Source organism: Procambarus clarkii, chromosome 61 (genome assembly GCF_040958095.1).
Source record: "Procambarus clarkii isolate CNS0578487 chromosome 61, FALCON_Pclarkii_2.0, whole genome shotgun sequence".
Classification (NCBI taxonomy): Eukaryota; Metazoa; Arthropoda; class Malacostraca; order Decapoda; family Cambaridae; genus Procambarus; species Procambarus clarkii.
Genome location: NC_091210.1, coordinates 15,114,042 through 15,127,865, shown reverse-complemented (window position 1 = coordinate 15,127,865; position 13,824 = coordinate 15,114,042). Strand labels below are relative to the sequence as shown.

General features: G+C 39.3%; 1 protein-coding gene across 21 annotated transcripts in view; it reads left to right on the top strand.

Moving 5' to 3' along the window:
* Window positions 1-13,824, top strand: part of hfp (Poly(U)-binding-splicing factor hfp) — a 43,621-nt gene that overhangs the window by 18,709 nt on the left and 11,088 nt on the right. For 11 of the 21 annotated variants that reach the window (XM_045768469.2, XM_045768465.2, XM_045768467.2 and 8 more), the window contains 4 exons: window positions 1,113-1,273; window positions 3,822-3,878; window positions 6,764-6,933; window positions 11,089-11,206. In XM_045768469.2, coding sequence (XP_045624425.1) covers window positions 1,113-1,273; window positions 3,822-3,878; window positions 6,764-6,933; window positions 11,089-11,206 — 506 coding nt within the window. The remainder of the gene's footprint in view (window positions 1-1,112; window positions 1,274-3,821; window positions 3,879-6,763; window positions 6,934-11,088; window positions 11,207-13,824) is intronic. The other 10 variants (XM_069307874.1, XM_069307873.1, XM_045768466.2 and 7 more) reach the window with 1 other exon arrangement.

Genomic DNA, 13,824 nt, shown 5'->3' with positions numbered 1-13,824 from the left:
CCTACATGCACATGTGGGTTCAGTTCCATCGTGTGGCCTCTCTATTTATTGGTTGATTCATGGTGTTGTGGTATTGTGCATGTGCACTATATTCTTCCTTTTAAGAATTCCCCTTCAAGCGGGATGGCCATATTATGATGGAGTTTGTCCTATTGTCCTTATGCCATCATGAAACTTGTTTGGTATGTAATGCTTCACTTGATGTTTGCATCATTCCCTGTTACCTAGCAGTAAATAGGTACCTGGGTGTTAGTCAACTGTCACGGGCTGCTTCCTGGGGGTGGAGGCCTGGTCAAGGACTGGGCCGCGGGGACACTAAGAACAAAGCCCCGAAATCAACTCAAGATAGCCTCAAAATAACATCATTGTTAAGCTGTCCGCAGTATGTGCAAGCTCACTTATTAGTGTGATGACCCCATTGAAAATGGAGGAATGCCATCCACAGACCTGCCAAAGTTCACTTTTCTCTACTAATCTCAATAGCAGAACTTCCTGAACATTATTCTCAGATTCATAATTGTTTGTACTCTTATAAATGAGTTATTTAAAATAAAATTACAGTATATTATTTAGCTAAGAGTCATAATAACTCATGTAATCATTAAAATGTCTTGTATATTCTAGTTTTGTGTGTAGTGGCTATAATTATCTGTGAATGATAAAGATCATTACACTTGTGGCTGGAGTAAACAGTAGTTACATCCATTCATAGTTTATAGGTTACCCATGGCCTGGTTAGAGACTGGGCCATGGGGACATTGATCCCCGGAACCAACACAATTAACTCTTGGGCAGTGTGGCTATTAATACCTTGCAACAGTGCTGTGTGCTAGAAAACAAATTGTTTTCCCCCTTCTAATACTGTTAAAATGCATTCCCTGATCACCTAATAGTCTTTTAACATTTCCCTTTCCTGACGTGCATTACTGTAGTCTTGTATCATCTCAAGGCAGTGTCCTTGCTGCTCTTGAAGGTGGAAAGTGTTGTTTACTAATGAAAGGGTTTTCTTAAGCAACATTTTGATCAGCATTTATTCTGTATTTTGGTACATATTTGTGTGTCCATTGATGATGAAGATGGGCGAGTTGCTAGTGGTTCTTGTTCATTACCAGGTGCTGGAGCCAAGAAGGACGACGTGGTTCACCTCCTCGGGCAAAGCCTACCGCGCCTCTCCTCCGACCAGAAGGATACTGTAGCTAGAGCCAAGAAATATGCCATGGAACAGTCTATTCGTCTTGTCCTAATGAAGCAAACATTAGCGCACCAACAGCAGGTGAGATATATTTGTTCTGTTGTGGCTTGTTGACGTGTTTTCAAATACGCTATATTGATGTATATATATTTACTGTAATTGCATTTTGTCCCCTTGAAGTCAGATTCAGTGCTGTACAACCATTAGAAAATTTTGTATAATTTTTTATGTTTTACTTTTAGGGTATCAGAGTGGAATAATTGTATACCTTAGTTTGAAGAGTAAATGATATTCAAGTATGTACTGTATTTAAATTTGTTAAATTACTTGTTCCAAGGTCACTGTTCTCTACAATGTTAGCAAAGTCAGGCCATTTCAGAAAGCTAAGAGATCTATTATTTGATAATGGCATATGGGAGATGGGGCAGTGATCATGCTGTGATACTAGCCATTGATGACGGTGATCGTGACGGTCACCACTGGTGACAGATATGACATTGATGACAGTATGCCACTACTCACTTGTGACGGTGACGTGTGTGAGGTATGAGGCAATGCCCAAGTCACGGACCACTTGCGACTTATCAGTATTCATGCCACAACACTGACCAGTGACATCTCTAGTGGCTAATGTTACAGATCACAACACAATAATACCAATACTAGTACTATTAAGAAATATAATTTGGTAAAAAATCATAATAAAGTAATTGCAACATCGAGTTCGTGGTTTGATCAAATCCGTTGAACAGCGAGACGTGTTGCACGGACCTTTTAAAGATTTAAAAATTCTGCTAGGTGTATGGGTGTGTGTGAAAAGCTTCCACAAGTATTGGACCCATACTAACTAGCTATATACTAGGGAGGGGGGGGGGGTGGGGTATGGGGTCAGTGCATAAAAACTTCCATCTCTGACACCTCTATTTATGGCACCTCCAACTCTTTAATTTATATATCATTATTGGGAAATAAATAACAAATACATTATTTATTTCCTGTCAATTGAAAGCACGCAGCATACAAGGCATTTCGTCACTGCCAGCTTGTATCGTCGGACCACATTTTGGAATCCTACCCTGTTAGTTTGGGCCTAAAGGCTGTAGCTATGTTACTGTAACTTTTTTTTATTATACTAAAGAAATTATAAACATTCAGTAACCCAAAATTTTACACAAATGACAAAGCTTTGAAAATTCAAACATTGAGTTTATATTTCTTCTCCAATTTTTTGCAGATTAAAATTATAAAAATTATATAGTAGACGATTGAAAAATTGAACTAAGAACTTTAGCATCTAGCTGTAGAATATGGGGTCAAAATCGATACATTTATACCGACTCTGACTCCAGTAACCCAAGAATTGTTTGCGCCTGTAATCCCATGACAGACTCCAGAGCCCTACTTGCAAGAGAGGGTTCATACACATGGGATGACAAAGAAATTAGTACAGTCCTAAACACCAGTATAAGGCTATGTTTAGCATCTGAATAAACAACATGAAAGTTGAAGGTCCAGACAGTTTATGAATGTTGTACACAAATCTGACAAAGTAACTGATATTAACATGAGCACAGCAGACTTTGAAAGAGAAATTACCTTGCCCATGTACCAGTACTTGGCCCCCGGGTCTCGACTCCTGGAACGCCATATATAGAAAGGCAAAGAAGAGAAAGATGGTGAGGATTGGGAAATGAGGGGGAGAGGGGGGGGGGAGGGGGAAGAGGATGGGGAGAGGAAAGAAAATAACTATAATTTGAACAAAGCTAAAAACTAAATAAAACTTTACCAAATAGTGATTTTGTTGACCAGACCACACACTAGAAGGTGAAGGGACGACGATGTTTCTGTCCGTCCTGGACCATTCTCAAGTCGATTGTTCATAATCGACTCCTAAGTCGATTGTGAGACACAAGGGGTCTCTTAAGGATCAGTACGGTACTAGTTCCAATAATGTTTCTAATTAGTAGATACTAATTGACTAGATGAGTCGATAGAGTTTTGGCCACACATGCGTGGGGAGTCTCGGTTAGAGACTCCTGGAGCCCAGGGGTCAGAATCATGAAGCAGTTACGCAAGCACTTACAAACCTGTCTATCTTTTCTCAATCTTTGTCGGCTGTGTTTACAATTATTAAACGGTTAATGAGCTCCGAAGCACCAGGAGGCTGTTTAAAACAATAACAACAGTTGATTGGCAAGTTTTCATGCTTGTAAACTGTTGGATAAATGTAATTAAAGCTGTCAGATCGATGAAAGATGTACACGTTCGTAAGTACTTGTGTAACTGCTGCGTGAATCTGGCCCCTGGTGATTGGAACGTTTATTTCCACGGAAGTATAGATGCCAATTTATATGTTCCTATGCAGGCGATGAGTCACAATAACGTGGCTAAAGTATGTTGACCAGACCACACACTAGAAGGTGAAGGGACGACATCATTTCGGTCCGTCCTGGACCATTCTCAAGTCGATTCTATTGACTTGAGAATGGTCCAGGACGGACCGAAACGTCGTCGTCCCTTCACCTTCCAGTGTGTGGTCTGGTCAACATATATATTCGTAATTAGGTGTCCCTGGTAAGGATACCTTATGGTTTTCACAGGATTTTATTTTCTCTCCCAAAATCTGCAGTGTCCGTGCGATATCTGGAGAACGTCTTCATGTATCGGCTTGACACTTTCAGTACAGGTACTTATGTATGGTGATGCAAGGATGGCTCCTGTTGTTATTGGGCCACCTAGGCCCCCCCCCCTCCCACCTGGGGGCAGATTTTAGGACCATTTTGTAATGCATAAAGGGAGGGAGAATTTCTTGGAACGATATCTCGTAAGCGAACAAGTGTAGCTGCTCTTGATATTCTACATACTGTATATGCATGTCCTGATGCCCAGAAATACTCTCAGCAGTATCACTTCCAAATAAAATCATGTTGAATTGTGCAGTAGGGCCAAATATATATTTGCTATATTTTGCAATAAAGCTAGACATTATTTTCAAATTTGGAATGTATTTCATAGAACAATACCACATACAGGTATACTATGTAAAGTGTTATCGTATCCCAAATAGCTTTATAGATTGCAATAGTTTTTAGTGGCATTGCATGGAAGTGATGTGGGATTGGTATCTCAAAAATAACTTCAAGATAATTACAGGCTTAACTTGGTGTTGCGTAGTTAAAAATATTTGTCTTTCTGGTCAAATTGTGAACTGAAATAAAATAGTCTTTGTTGAGAGCTAGTGTATGGGAGAAGATGTATTCTTACACACAGAAATCACAATAGCGTGATGTATCAAATGAACAAATCCACGAGGCCCGTGACGAGGATTCGAACCTGCGTCCATGAGCAACACAGGTTTGTGTTGTGAGAACTATTTAAAAAATATTTGCAATAATGAAATAACTTACCATCACAGCCTGCTGCATCACCTTATTATCTCTGCATCTCCGTACACCTCTCACTTGGTTTCCTGTTGTTGGAGGGAGAGGAAGAATGTTAGGTTTATTGTGGTTCCTCTAGGATAGGGTTAAAGTATCTGGAGGCAACCCACAATAATTACCTGGCTAGTATATGAACTCTGGCTCATTCAGTTTTTAGGCAGCCAGTGAAGCCGACTTCTGGACCATTATAGGATAAGTGCGCACATCTTGGGAAAATAGGAAAAAAATAAAACAGGAATGTATAAAATGCTTGGGGAACAGAATACAACTTACGGGCTCGCCATAGCCCGTGCTACATGGACACTTGGTTCTGAGTAGCTAAATCTAGAACAAGAAGAGAAGACAGCACAGGCATGAACAGAGCAGCCAAGACAAGAGAGCTAGAGCTTCTTCTACAGCAACATACGATGTTCAGTCAGCCAGTTGCAGCACCTGCCTGGATAAGGCAGAAATTTCTCCCCTTGGCCAATAACTAAGCAGTTCAGGGAGATGAATTGTACAAATTTCTTCAAGAAGTGCTAGATCTGGTGAGTTTGTAGTGGATAGGTGGGTCTGTAGGCTGCTGTAAGGAATAGCCTGATGAACCAAGTTTCCGCAACACAGAACTAGGATTCTTAAAACTGACTTAAGAAATCGCAGATCAAATGAGTCTAGTTTTTGTGGGCAAGATTTAAACATGAAGCGTATTCGTATATCCCTCTTACAAGATTAATTATTAATTAATGCCTTGTGCTTTGTGATGTCAAATTTGTTGTAAGTTTGGAGTGTGTCTCAGCTGCAGTGTCGTTAACAAGTGCTGCCACCATAATGTTGGTGCAACATTTGAGTATTTAAAGGCCACACTTCTATTCAGGGCAGAAGAAACCCATATTAACCGCAGGCGATGAGTCACAATAACGTGGCTAAAGTATGATGACTAGACTACACACTAGAAGGTGAAGGGACGACGACGTTTCGGTCTGTCCTGGACCATTCTCAAGTCGATTGTCAATCGATTGACAATCCAGAACGGACCGAAACATCGTTGTCCCTTCACCTTCTAGTGTGTGGTCTGGTCCCCATATTTACCATTTGGTTTATAGTTAATTTCATTTATTTTGTCAGATGAATACTACTTTTTTATTTGCAAATTTTGAATATGTTTGAACATGATCTTTTCATATGATATGAGCTAAGTACAGTATTAAGACTGTAGGTAGTGGAAGTGTTCATATTGAAAGATGAGAAAAGGAGACGAAGTCTATGAAAAGAAACAATTGACACACTGGCAATAACTTTTGAACACAATCGACTTGAGAATGGTCCAGGACAGACCGAAACGTCGTCGTCCCTTCACCTTCTAGTGTGTGGTCTGGTCAACATACTTTAGCCACGTTATTGTGACTCTTCGCCTGCATAACTTTTGGAATCGTCACTGGATTGAACAAAAGGTTACAATTTGAAATTACATACTGAAATTTTGTGTAGATAAGATAGAAATGACTGTACTTTGCAAATAGAGATATATGGATAGTTTGAAATCCAACAGGTGACAGTATGGGCCACACCCACAGAATCTAACCACAAATAAGTAATCCATCATTGACAGTGAAGTGATATCCTAATTCTGGATTTGTGATATCCAAATTCTGGATTTTGTATCCCATGAGTGGTATGGTTGCCTATATCTAACTTGGCTGAGCCACACAGCATACCGTAAACAAACAAATATTTCGTTATGCTTCATAGATTACTGAAAAATAAATATGCAGTATAATGTATACATTACATTGAAAATTCCTGTGATAAATATTAGTACAGTAATGCGCTGTAAACATAATACATGGCAAATTCCACGAGATATCCATTAGTCTATTTTATTTTCCTTGTCTAGGAACTGTAAATCTCAGTTGCTTTAGAATGTTTTAATATTTTTGTTATAAATTAAACTTTAAATGTGTCAAGATAGTCTGATGTTTGGCGAAAGAGAGAAATATTTAAATTATACTTTAGTTTTCAATCTCTGTATCTAAGTTTGAAGAATATTTGTTGCTAGTGAAGTATGATTTATTTTACTCCTATTTTCTTTTTGTGTTTTGAGTTCAATTACATTAAATAATTATTTACATTATTTATTTTTTTCCCCCCACAGCAAGCCAAATCTTTACAACGACACCAGGCTCTAGTTCTAATGTGTCGAGTGTACGTTGGCAGCATAAGTTTCGAGCTGAAGGAGGACACCATACGTCAAGCCTTCGTTCCCTTCGGTCCAATCAAATCCATAAATATGTCGTGGGATCCCGTTACTCAAAAACATAAAGGGTATGTCTGTTGTGTGTGTTTACTTAATGTCAGGCGATGGGTCACAATAACGTGGCTAAAGTATGTTGACCAGACCACACTAGAAGGTGAAGGGACGACGACGTTTCGGTCCGTCCTGGTCCATTCTCAAGTCGATTGTGACTTGAGAATGGTCCAGGACGGACCGAAACGTCGTCGTCCCTTCACCTTCTAGTGTGTGGTCTGGTCAATTGTATAAATGTTTCCTCTAACTGATAAGGATGTTTATTGAATCTGCATGGGGATATTTTTCTTAAAGCTTGCCTTAAAGCAGGGGCATAATATTTGATTTATTTGCTTAGTTTGATTGTTATATACATTCAGCAGGTTTACAAAAGTATTTGTCACTTTTCTGCCTTTGATGTAAAGCAGAAATTGTTCAGAGTACAGGTTAGGTGTGCATAGGTTATGCACACCTAACCTCTGTGATATATATATTGCCACCATTAAAAATGATGTGGGCGACTCTATCGCCCCTCTCCTATGCCAGGTAAGTCCACTACGGGCTCACCATAGCCAGTGCTACTTGGAACTTTTGGTTCCAAGTAGCGAATCTTAAACAACAACAACAAATGATGCAATTAACATGCATCTATACCAGTTTACATTGTGTTACAAGTCTTAGGTGTGGTCAGGTGTTTAGTTTCAATGTCATTAAATTGATTTTTATTTTGTAGAAATCCAAGAGTTGTGTGTTCTTGGTGAGCAATGATTTACATGCATAAGCTGTGTTGAATCAGGTTTACATGGTTGAGTTTGTTGGACATGTGTGTTTTACAACAAAGTAGTTGCAAATTGAGTATGTGTTGACATTTATTTTGAACTTGGTGTTATCAATTAAGGCACGAGTAATTACAAAAGCTTGTTGATTTTGATAAAGTAGCTCTTGCGGTGGTGATCACTATTGTAATTACCTAAGTGTAGTTACAGGATGAGAGTTACGCTCGTGGTGTCCCGTCTTCCCAGCACTCTTTGTCATATAACGCTTTGAAACTACTGACGGTCTTGACCACCTTCTCACCTAACTTGTTCCAATCGTCTACCACTCTGTTTGCGAACAGAGTGGTAGACGATTGTGATGATACATGTGGTCAGCAGCGGAGTGTTGGTCGTAAGGTATGCTCTGGGGATATGCAATCAACACAAAATATGACAGCTTAGTTTGATTTCATCCTTTGCCACATGCCACTCAGCCAGGTTCAAAACAGCTTTCACTGGAATAATACATTAAACCAATATACTAGATTAAATAAAGGAGTGGGGAAACAAATGGCACCAGATTCAGCCTAAACAAATATAAGGTAAGGATGGTTATCTTGAGATGATTTCGGGGCTTAGTGTCCCCGCGGCCCGGTCCTCGACCAGGCCTCCAGCCCCAGGAAGCAGCCCGTAGCAGCTGTCTTGTCTCCCAGGTATTTATTTACTGCTAGGTAACAGGGGCAACAGGGTTAAAGAAACATTTTGCCCATTTGTCTCCGCCTCCACCGGGGACCGAACCCGGAACCCGAAGTTTCCTGCCAACCTTCACTAATGACACCAAAATGAGTATACAAATTGTTAAGGACAAAAATGTCGAAGGTAGATGAGGTTTAGAGCGCCTAGAAATGGATTTAACAATACCATAAAGGGAAAGCACTTAAAAAAACAAGAGAAAAAGACCTGGAAGTAAACATGCGGGCCGCTCCAAACAACAGCCTGTTGGACCAAGCTGTCACATGTCGAGCCTGGCCTCGGGGAGTGGAACGACTCCCAGAAACCCCTCTCTAGGTATGCTCCAGGTAATCTCAATATTAACACCAGAAGCTCAGGCGGACAGTTAGCAAAGATGAGAACGTCATTTCAGAATTGAAACAAGAATGCTTTCACGTCCATACTCACTACCTATGTGAGACCATTATTTAAGTATGCAGCTCCATCATTGAGCCCACACCTTGTGAAACATAATCAAAAACTTTAGAAAGTTGAGAGGTTTGCAGTTAGAGAAGTACCAGAATTGAGAGGCCTCAGCTATGAGGACAGATTGAGAGAACTCCCTCACAACCTAAGAGGGGATATGATCATTTCATACAAGATCTTCGAGGGGAATAAATAAAGTGGATAAAGGAAGCCTATTTAAATTAAAAGAAGATAGGTCAAGAGACGCTGGATTTACAATCGAGTCGAGAAATAAGGACGTTTTCGTTCTCTTGTTGGGTAGTAGGAAAGTGGAATGTAGTAGAGGATGAGGTTGTTGAAGCCAATTCCATTCACAACTTTAAAAATAACTATGAAGAAATCATTGTTGAGAGGGAGGAAGGGAGCCGGTCGGCCGAGCGGACAGCACGCTGGACTTGTGATCCTGTGGTCCCGGGTTCGATCCTAGGCACCGGCGAGAAACAATGGGCAGAGTTTCTTTCACCCTATGCCCCTGTTACCTAGCAGTAAATAGGTACCTGGGTGTTAGTCAGCTGTCACGGGCTGCTTCCTGGGGGTGGAGGCCTGGTCGAGGACCGGGCCGCGGGGACACTAAAGCCCCGAAATCATCTCAGGATAACCTCAAGGGATAATTAGTGTACCAGGTATATATTCATGTGATATATTCATGTGACACAAAATAGTATGCCAAGAACAATGAAATATACTATTTTTGTTATTATTACACTATATATACACACATTATATATAACTATATATTTTCATGGAGCATTACAAAGCACTAAGTAGTTCTGCTTGGTGTAAAAATCATAGAACCAGTTATCAGAGTTCATCCTAGCGCGACATGGTTTGCCTGAAATTGAAACTACGAGCATTGAATGTATTATATTTTCATTATACCTCCAATGATTGTGCCAATGATCTTTCAAGTGCATTGATGCATTGGATGTCAATTGCGTGTTATTTGTATTACCGAACATGTGGAACATAGGTACACACACACACCGCTGTTGCTTGACAGTTGAGAGGCGGGACCAAAGAGCCAGAGCTCAACCCCCGCAAGCACAACTAGGTGAGTACAACTAGGTGAGTACACACATTTATCTCACTAATATGTACACAATATTATATTCTTTGAACAATAAAACATTAAGTTTCTACTGTCATTACACTATGTACTGTACATATGATTTACATAAGTATCAATCATTACTTATGGACTGGTATAGTGGGGTCAGACATGGCACAATCATCCCTGATTGATTTGCACATTTCAAAGGTTTAAGTACTGTACAGTAAGAGTACTGCTCATTTGGACAAGATGGCCTCAAAGTACAAAGAAAATTGTAACGAGCTTGTGATTTGTATTTTCTCACATTTCAATTATAATCACGGTATGCAGGCGATGAGTCACAATAACGTGGCTGAAGTATGTTGACCAGACCACACACTAGAAATTGAAGGGACGACGACGTTTCGGTCCGTCCTGGACCATTCTCAAGTCTCAAGTCGAAATCGACTTGAGAATGGTCCAGGACGGACCGAAACGTCGTCGTCCCTTCAATTTCTAGTGTGTGGTCTGGTCAACATAATCACTGTATGTTCTCACATATATATATGTGTGCCATTTATAATATTCTTGATAATTATTAATGAATATGGATTCATGATAGAATTGCAGAAAATGAAGTAATATTACCGTATATTTGTATGTACATGTATATATACATGTATATATAGTGTATATATACATGTACAAATATAAATATATAATATATTTGTATGTATAATGATCTCCGAACTATTGTACTGGGCCCCTTTTGGATTTGTTTTATTTGTTATGCATATTATATTAAAGGTGGCGATGAGTCACAATAACGTGGCTGAAGTATGTTGACCAGACCACACACTGGAAAATGAAGGGATGACGACGTTTCGGTCCGTCCTGGACCATTCTCAAGTCGATTGTGACTTTAGAATGAATGATTGTGACACAATCAACTTGAGAATGGTCCAGGACGGACCGAAACGTCGTCGTCCCTTCATTTTCTAGTGTGTGGATTGGTCAACAGTATCATATTAAATATAATTTTGCATATTTAGGTGCATTACATTATTGTTGCATATGTCTGAAGATGCATGGCATCCTTCACAAACAGTTCTTAATTATTTTTATTTGTAGATCGTGAACGTCAACAAAACTTGAAAGAATCTTTTTCACAGATTTGCTTTCGTCGAATATGAGATGCCCGAAGCAGCGCAATTAGCACTGGAGCAGATGAACGGTGTGATGATTGGTGGTCGCAACATCAAAGTTGGACGCCCATCAAATATGCCCCAGGTCAGTAACCCATTCTGTGAAACGATTTTTAATTATTAAATATCCCTTTCGGGGATATATCTCACAGGTTTTTCTCTTGATTTGATTTTTGTGTTTTTCTGCTGCATGTGTTTCTAGATGATATCTTGAGACGTTGTCAATTGGATGTCTTTGTCTGGTAATAATGTGGAGGTTTGCTTTGGAATTGGGCAGTGTTACTTGCTGGTGGCTCTTTTGTGACTTGGTATTTATTTTGTCAGGTTTCTTAGTGTAGTGTTGCTATAAGGAGTTGGTGGATCTTAAGTTCAAACATGAAATTGGGAGGTCACTTTACTTACAAATAGTTTTTTACAGGACAGTAGTGTATTCTGCTCATGTTACGTGCTCTCACTAGATGTGGAAGATCTATTTATAGGACAAAAATATAGTTAAGAATAATTATCTCCCAATTTGGTGTTTAAGCGCTCTATTGTTGTCGGCACGGTGTGGTTTCTCAGCGATTTGGAATGAAGTGTGTAGCACACGTTGTCTAGCGCTGGGTAATGTCGTTTGAAAGTTGTTGGCTTGGGCCACCTTTCTGTCGTTTGTTATTTACTGAATGATTTTTCAAGAATGGTTATAGAGAATTCCTTTATATATGATGCGCACATGTCTTTGAATTATGTTGTATGCTTTGTAAATATTGAACACTGTTGCCTAATGGCTGTTTCAACAGTTAGTCTTGCCTAAGTTTTATACTTCAAGGAGTTCGGTTTTTGGCATTTTACCTTAATAATCTTAATTATTACTTGAGATTTAGCACACATGCCATGGGGTCATTTAAGGTGTTAGTTTATGGTTCTGTGGTTCCTTTGTGGCAGCTTATGGGGGGGGGATATTATTGGTTGCTGTTGACATCTTAATGATGTCATATCTAAATGGTGAATGCTTGGTACACACTTTAAACAACCTATCATCCTAATAGAACTTCGCATTTTAATACATACTTAAGGCCAAAAATCGTCATACTAGAAAATGGTAGCAGTTCGGGAAATTGACATAATGTCCCATTTTCTGTTTTGGGTCCTCGGTTTTAATGTTTTAGGTTCGGATAAGGGCACTTTAGCACGACAGTTTCTTGACGCTGGGAAACCTTAGGAGGACGGGCTGCATTAAACCCCCCAACAATGTCAAAGAACGCAGGTATATTTGGCTTGTAGAGAAGTACAAGAGGTTACGTGGGTACATATGTGGTGGAAAAGTTGGCACATCTACTACATGTACGAAAGGTTCCCACTACTGTATTTACATCTATATAGCTCCCTGTAGTAATGTGATAAAACTGTTCCATTTATTGGGGAAGTGTTTTAGCAGATTTCTCATTAATGCTCAAACCCAAATTGCTTACTTTTGATGCCTATGATGTGGTATATTAGGATTCAATTGTCATTTTGTAGTATTTGTGGCATTTCTTTTGCATTTTGCTGTGTAGTAAGGGTTACACCTGATCCAAATTGGTTCCTGTTTGTTAGACATGTTCATTAGTTATGAACAATATACGGCATTATGGAATATTCTTTTTGTGGCTAAGGAATAAATTACAATAGATGTCATTAAATTTGGGTACTACTGTCAACTCTTTTTATGTAGCATTATCAAAATGTTGTATATAGTTTCAATGCAATTTAAATGGCAGAGAGTCATCAGGACAATGTACTCGCCTAGTTATGTTTGCGGGGGTTGAGCTCGGGCTCTTTGGTCCCGCCTCTCAACCGTCAATCAACAGGTGTACAGGTTCCTGAGCCTACTGGGCTCTTATCATATCTTGAAACTGTGTATGGAGTCAGCCTCCACCACATTACTGCCTAATACATTCCATTTGTCAACCACTCTGACACTGAAAAAGTTCTTTCTGATTTGTTATGGCATTTCTGTAACTTGATCAGCCGTGTTTTCATGTTAATATGGAATGTCATGGAAGGCTCAACTAAGAATTATTTGATGCCATAAGTTTATTGCAGATACTTTTGAAAGATTTAATGGCTAGCTTTCATACAAGTTTAATGAAAGATTTCATTCATTCATTCACCATCCCAGTTTGCTGTCTCATAAAGCATTGTTTATTTTGTATTTGTTCATCTTTATAGCTGACAAGACCTACAATATTGTAATTTTTTAATGTAATTTAATTTATGGAATATCTCCCGTTTTTCACTTAGATTATGGTTCTTAATTAGAACCAATGTAGTTGACTTTTAAGTAGTGCCTCTGAACACCTTCCCATGTAAGGCTGGGAGTTGACTGTTATTGCAGTGGAGTAAATTAGTGGATTTGAACTATGTTTGATGAAGAGTCACAATAACGTGGCTGAAAGATGTTGACCAAACCCCACACACACCAAGTGAAAAGACGACGACGTTTCATTCCGTCCTGGATTATTATCAAGTCGATTGTGGTCATATGGGTCAACACGTGTGTGTTAGCTTGGGATGGTACAGGTATTATGTAGTACAGTGTTCATTGTAGCAGTCATGGTGCTAGCGTTGCGAGTTGTGTTTTAATCTATTAATTGGGATGCAGTCACAATAGCACGGATGAAAATGAATAACCCGGCCAACACAGAAAAAAAAGTGATGTCATTTTCAATATACACTGAAATC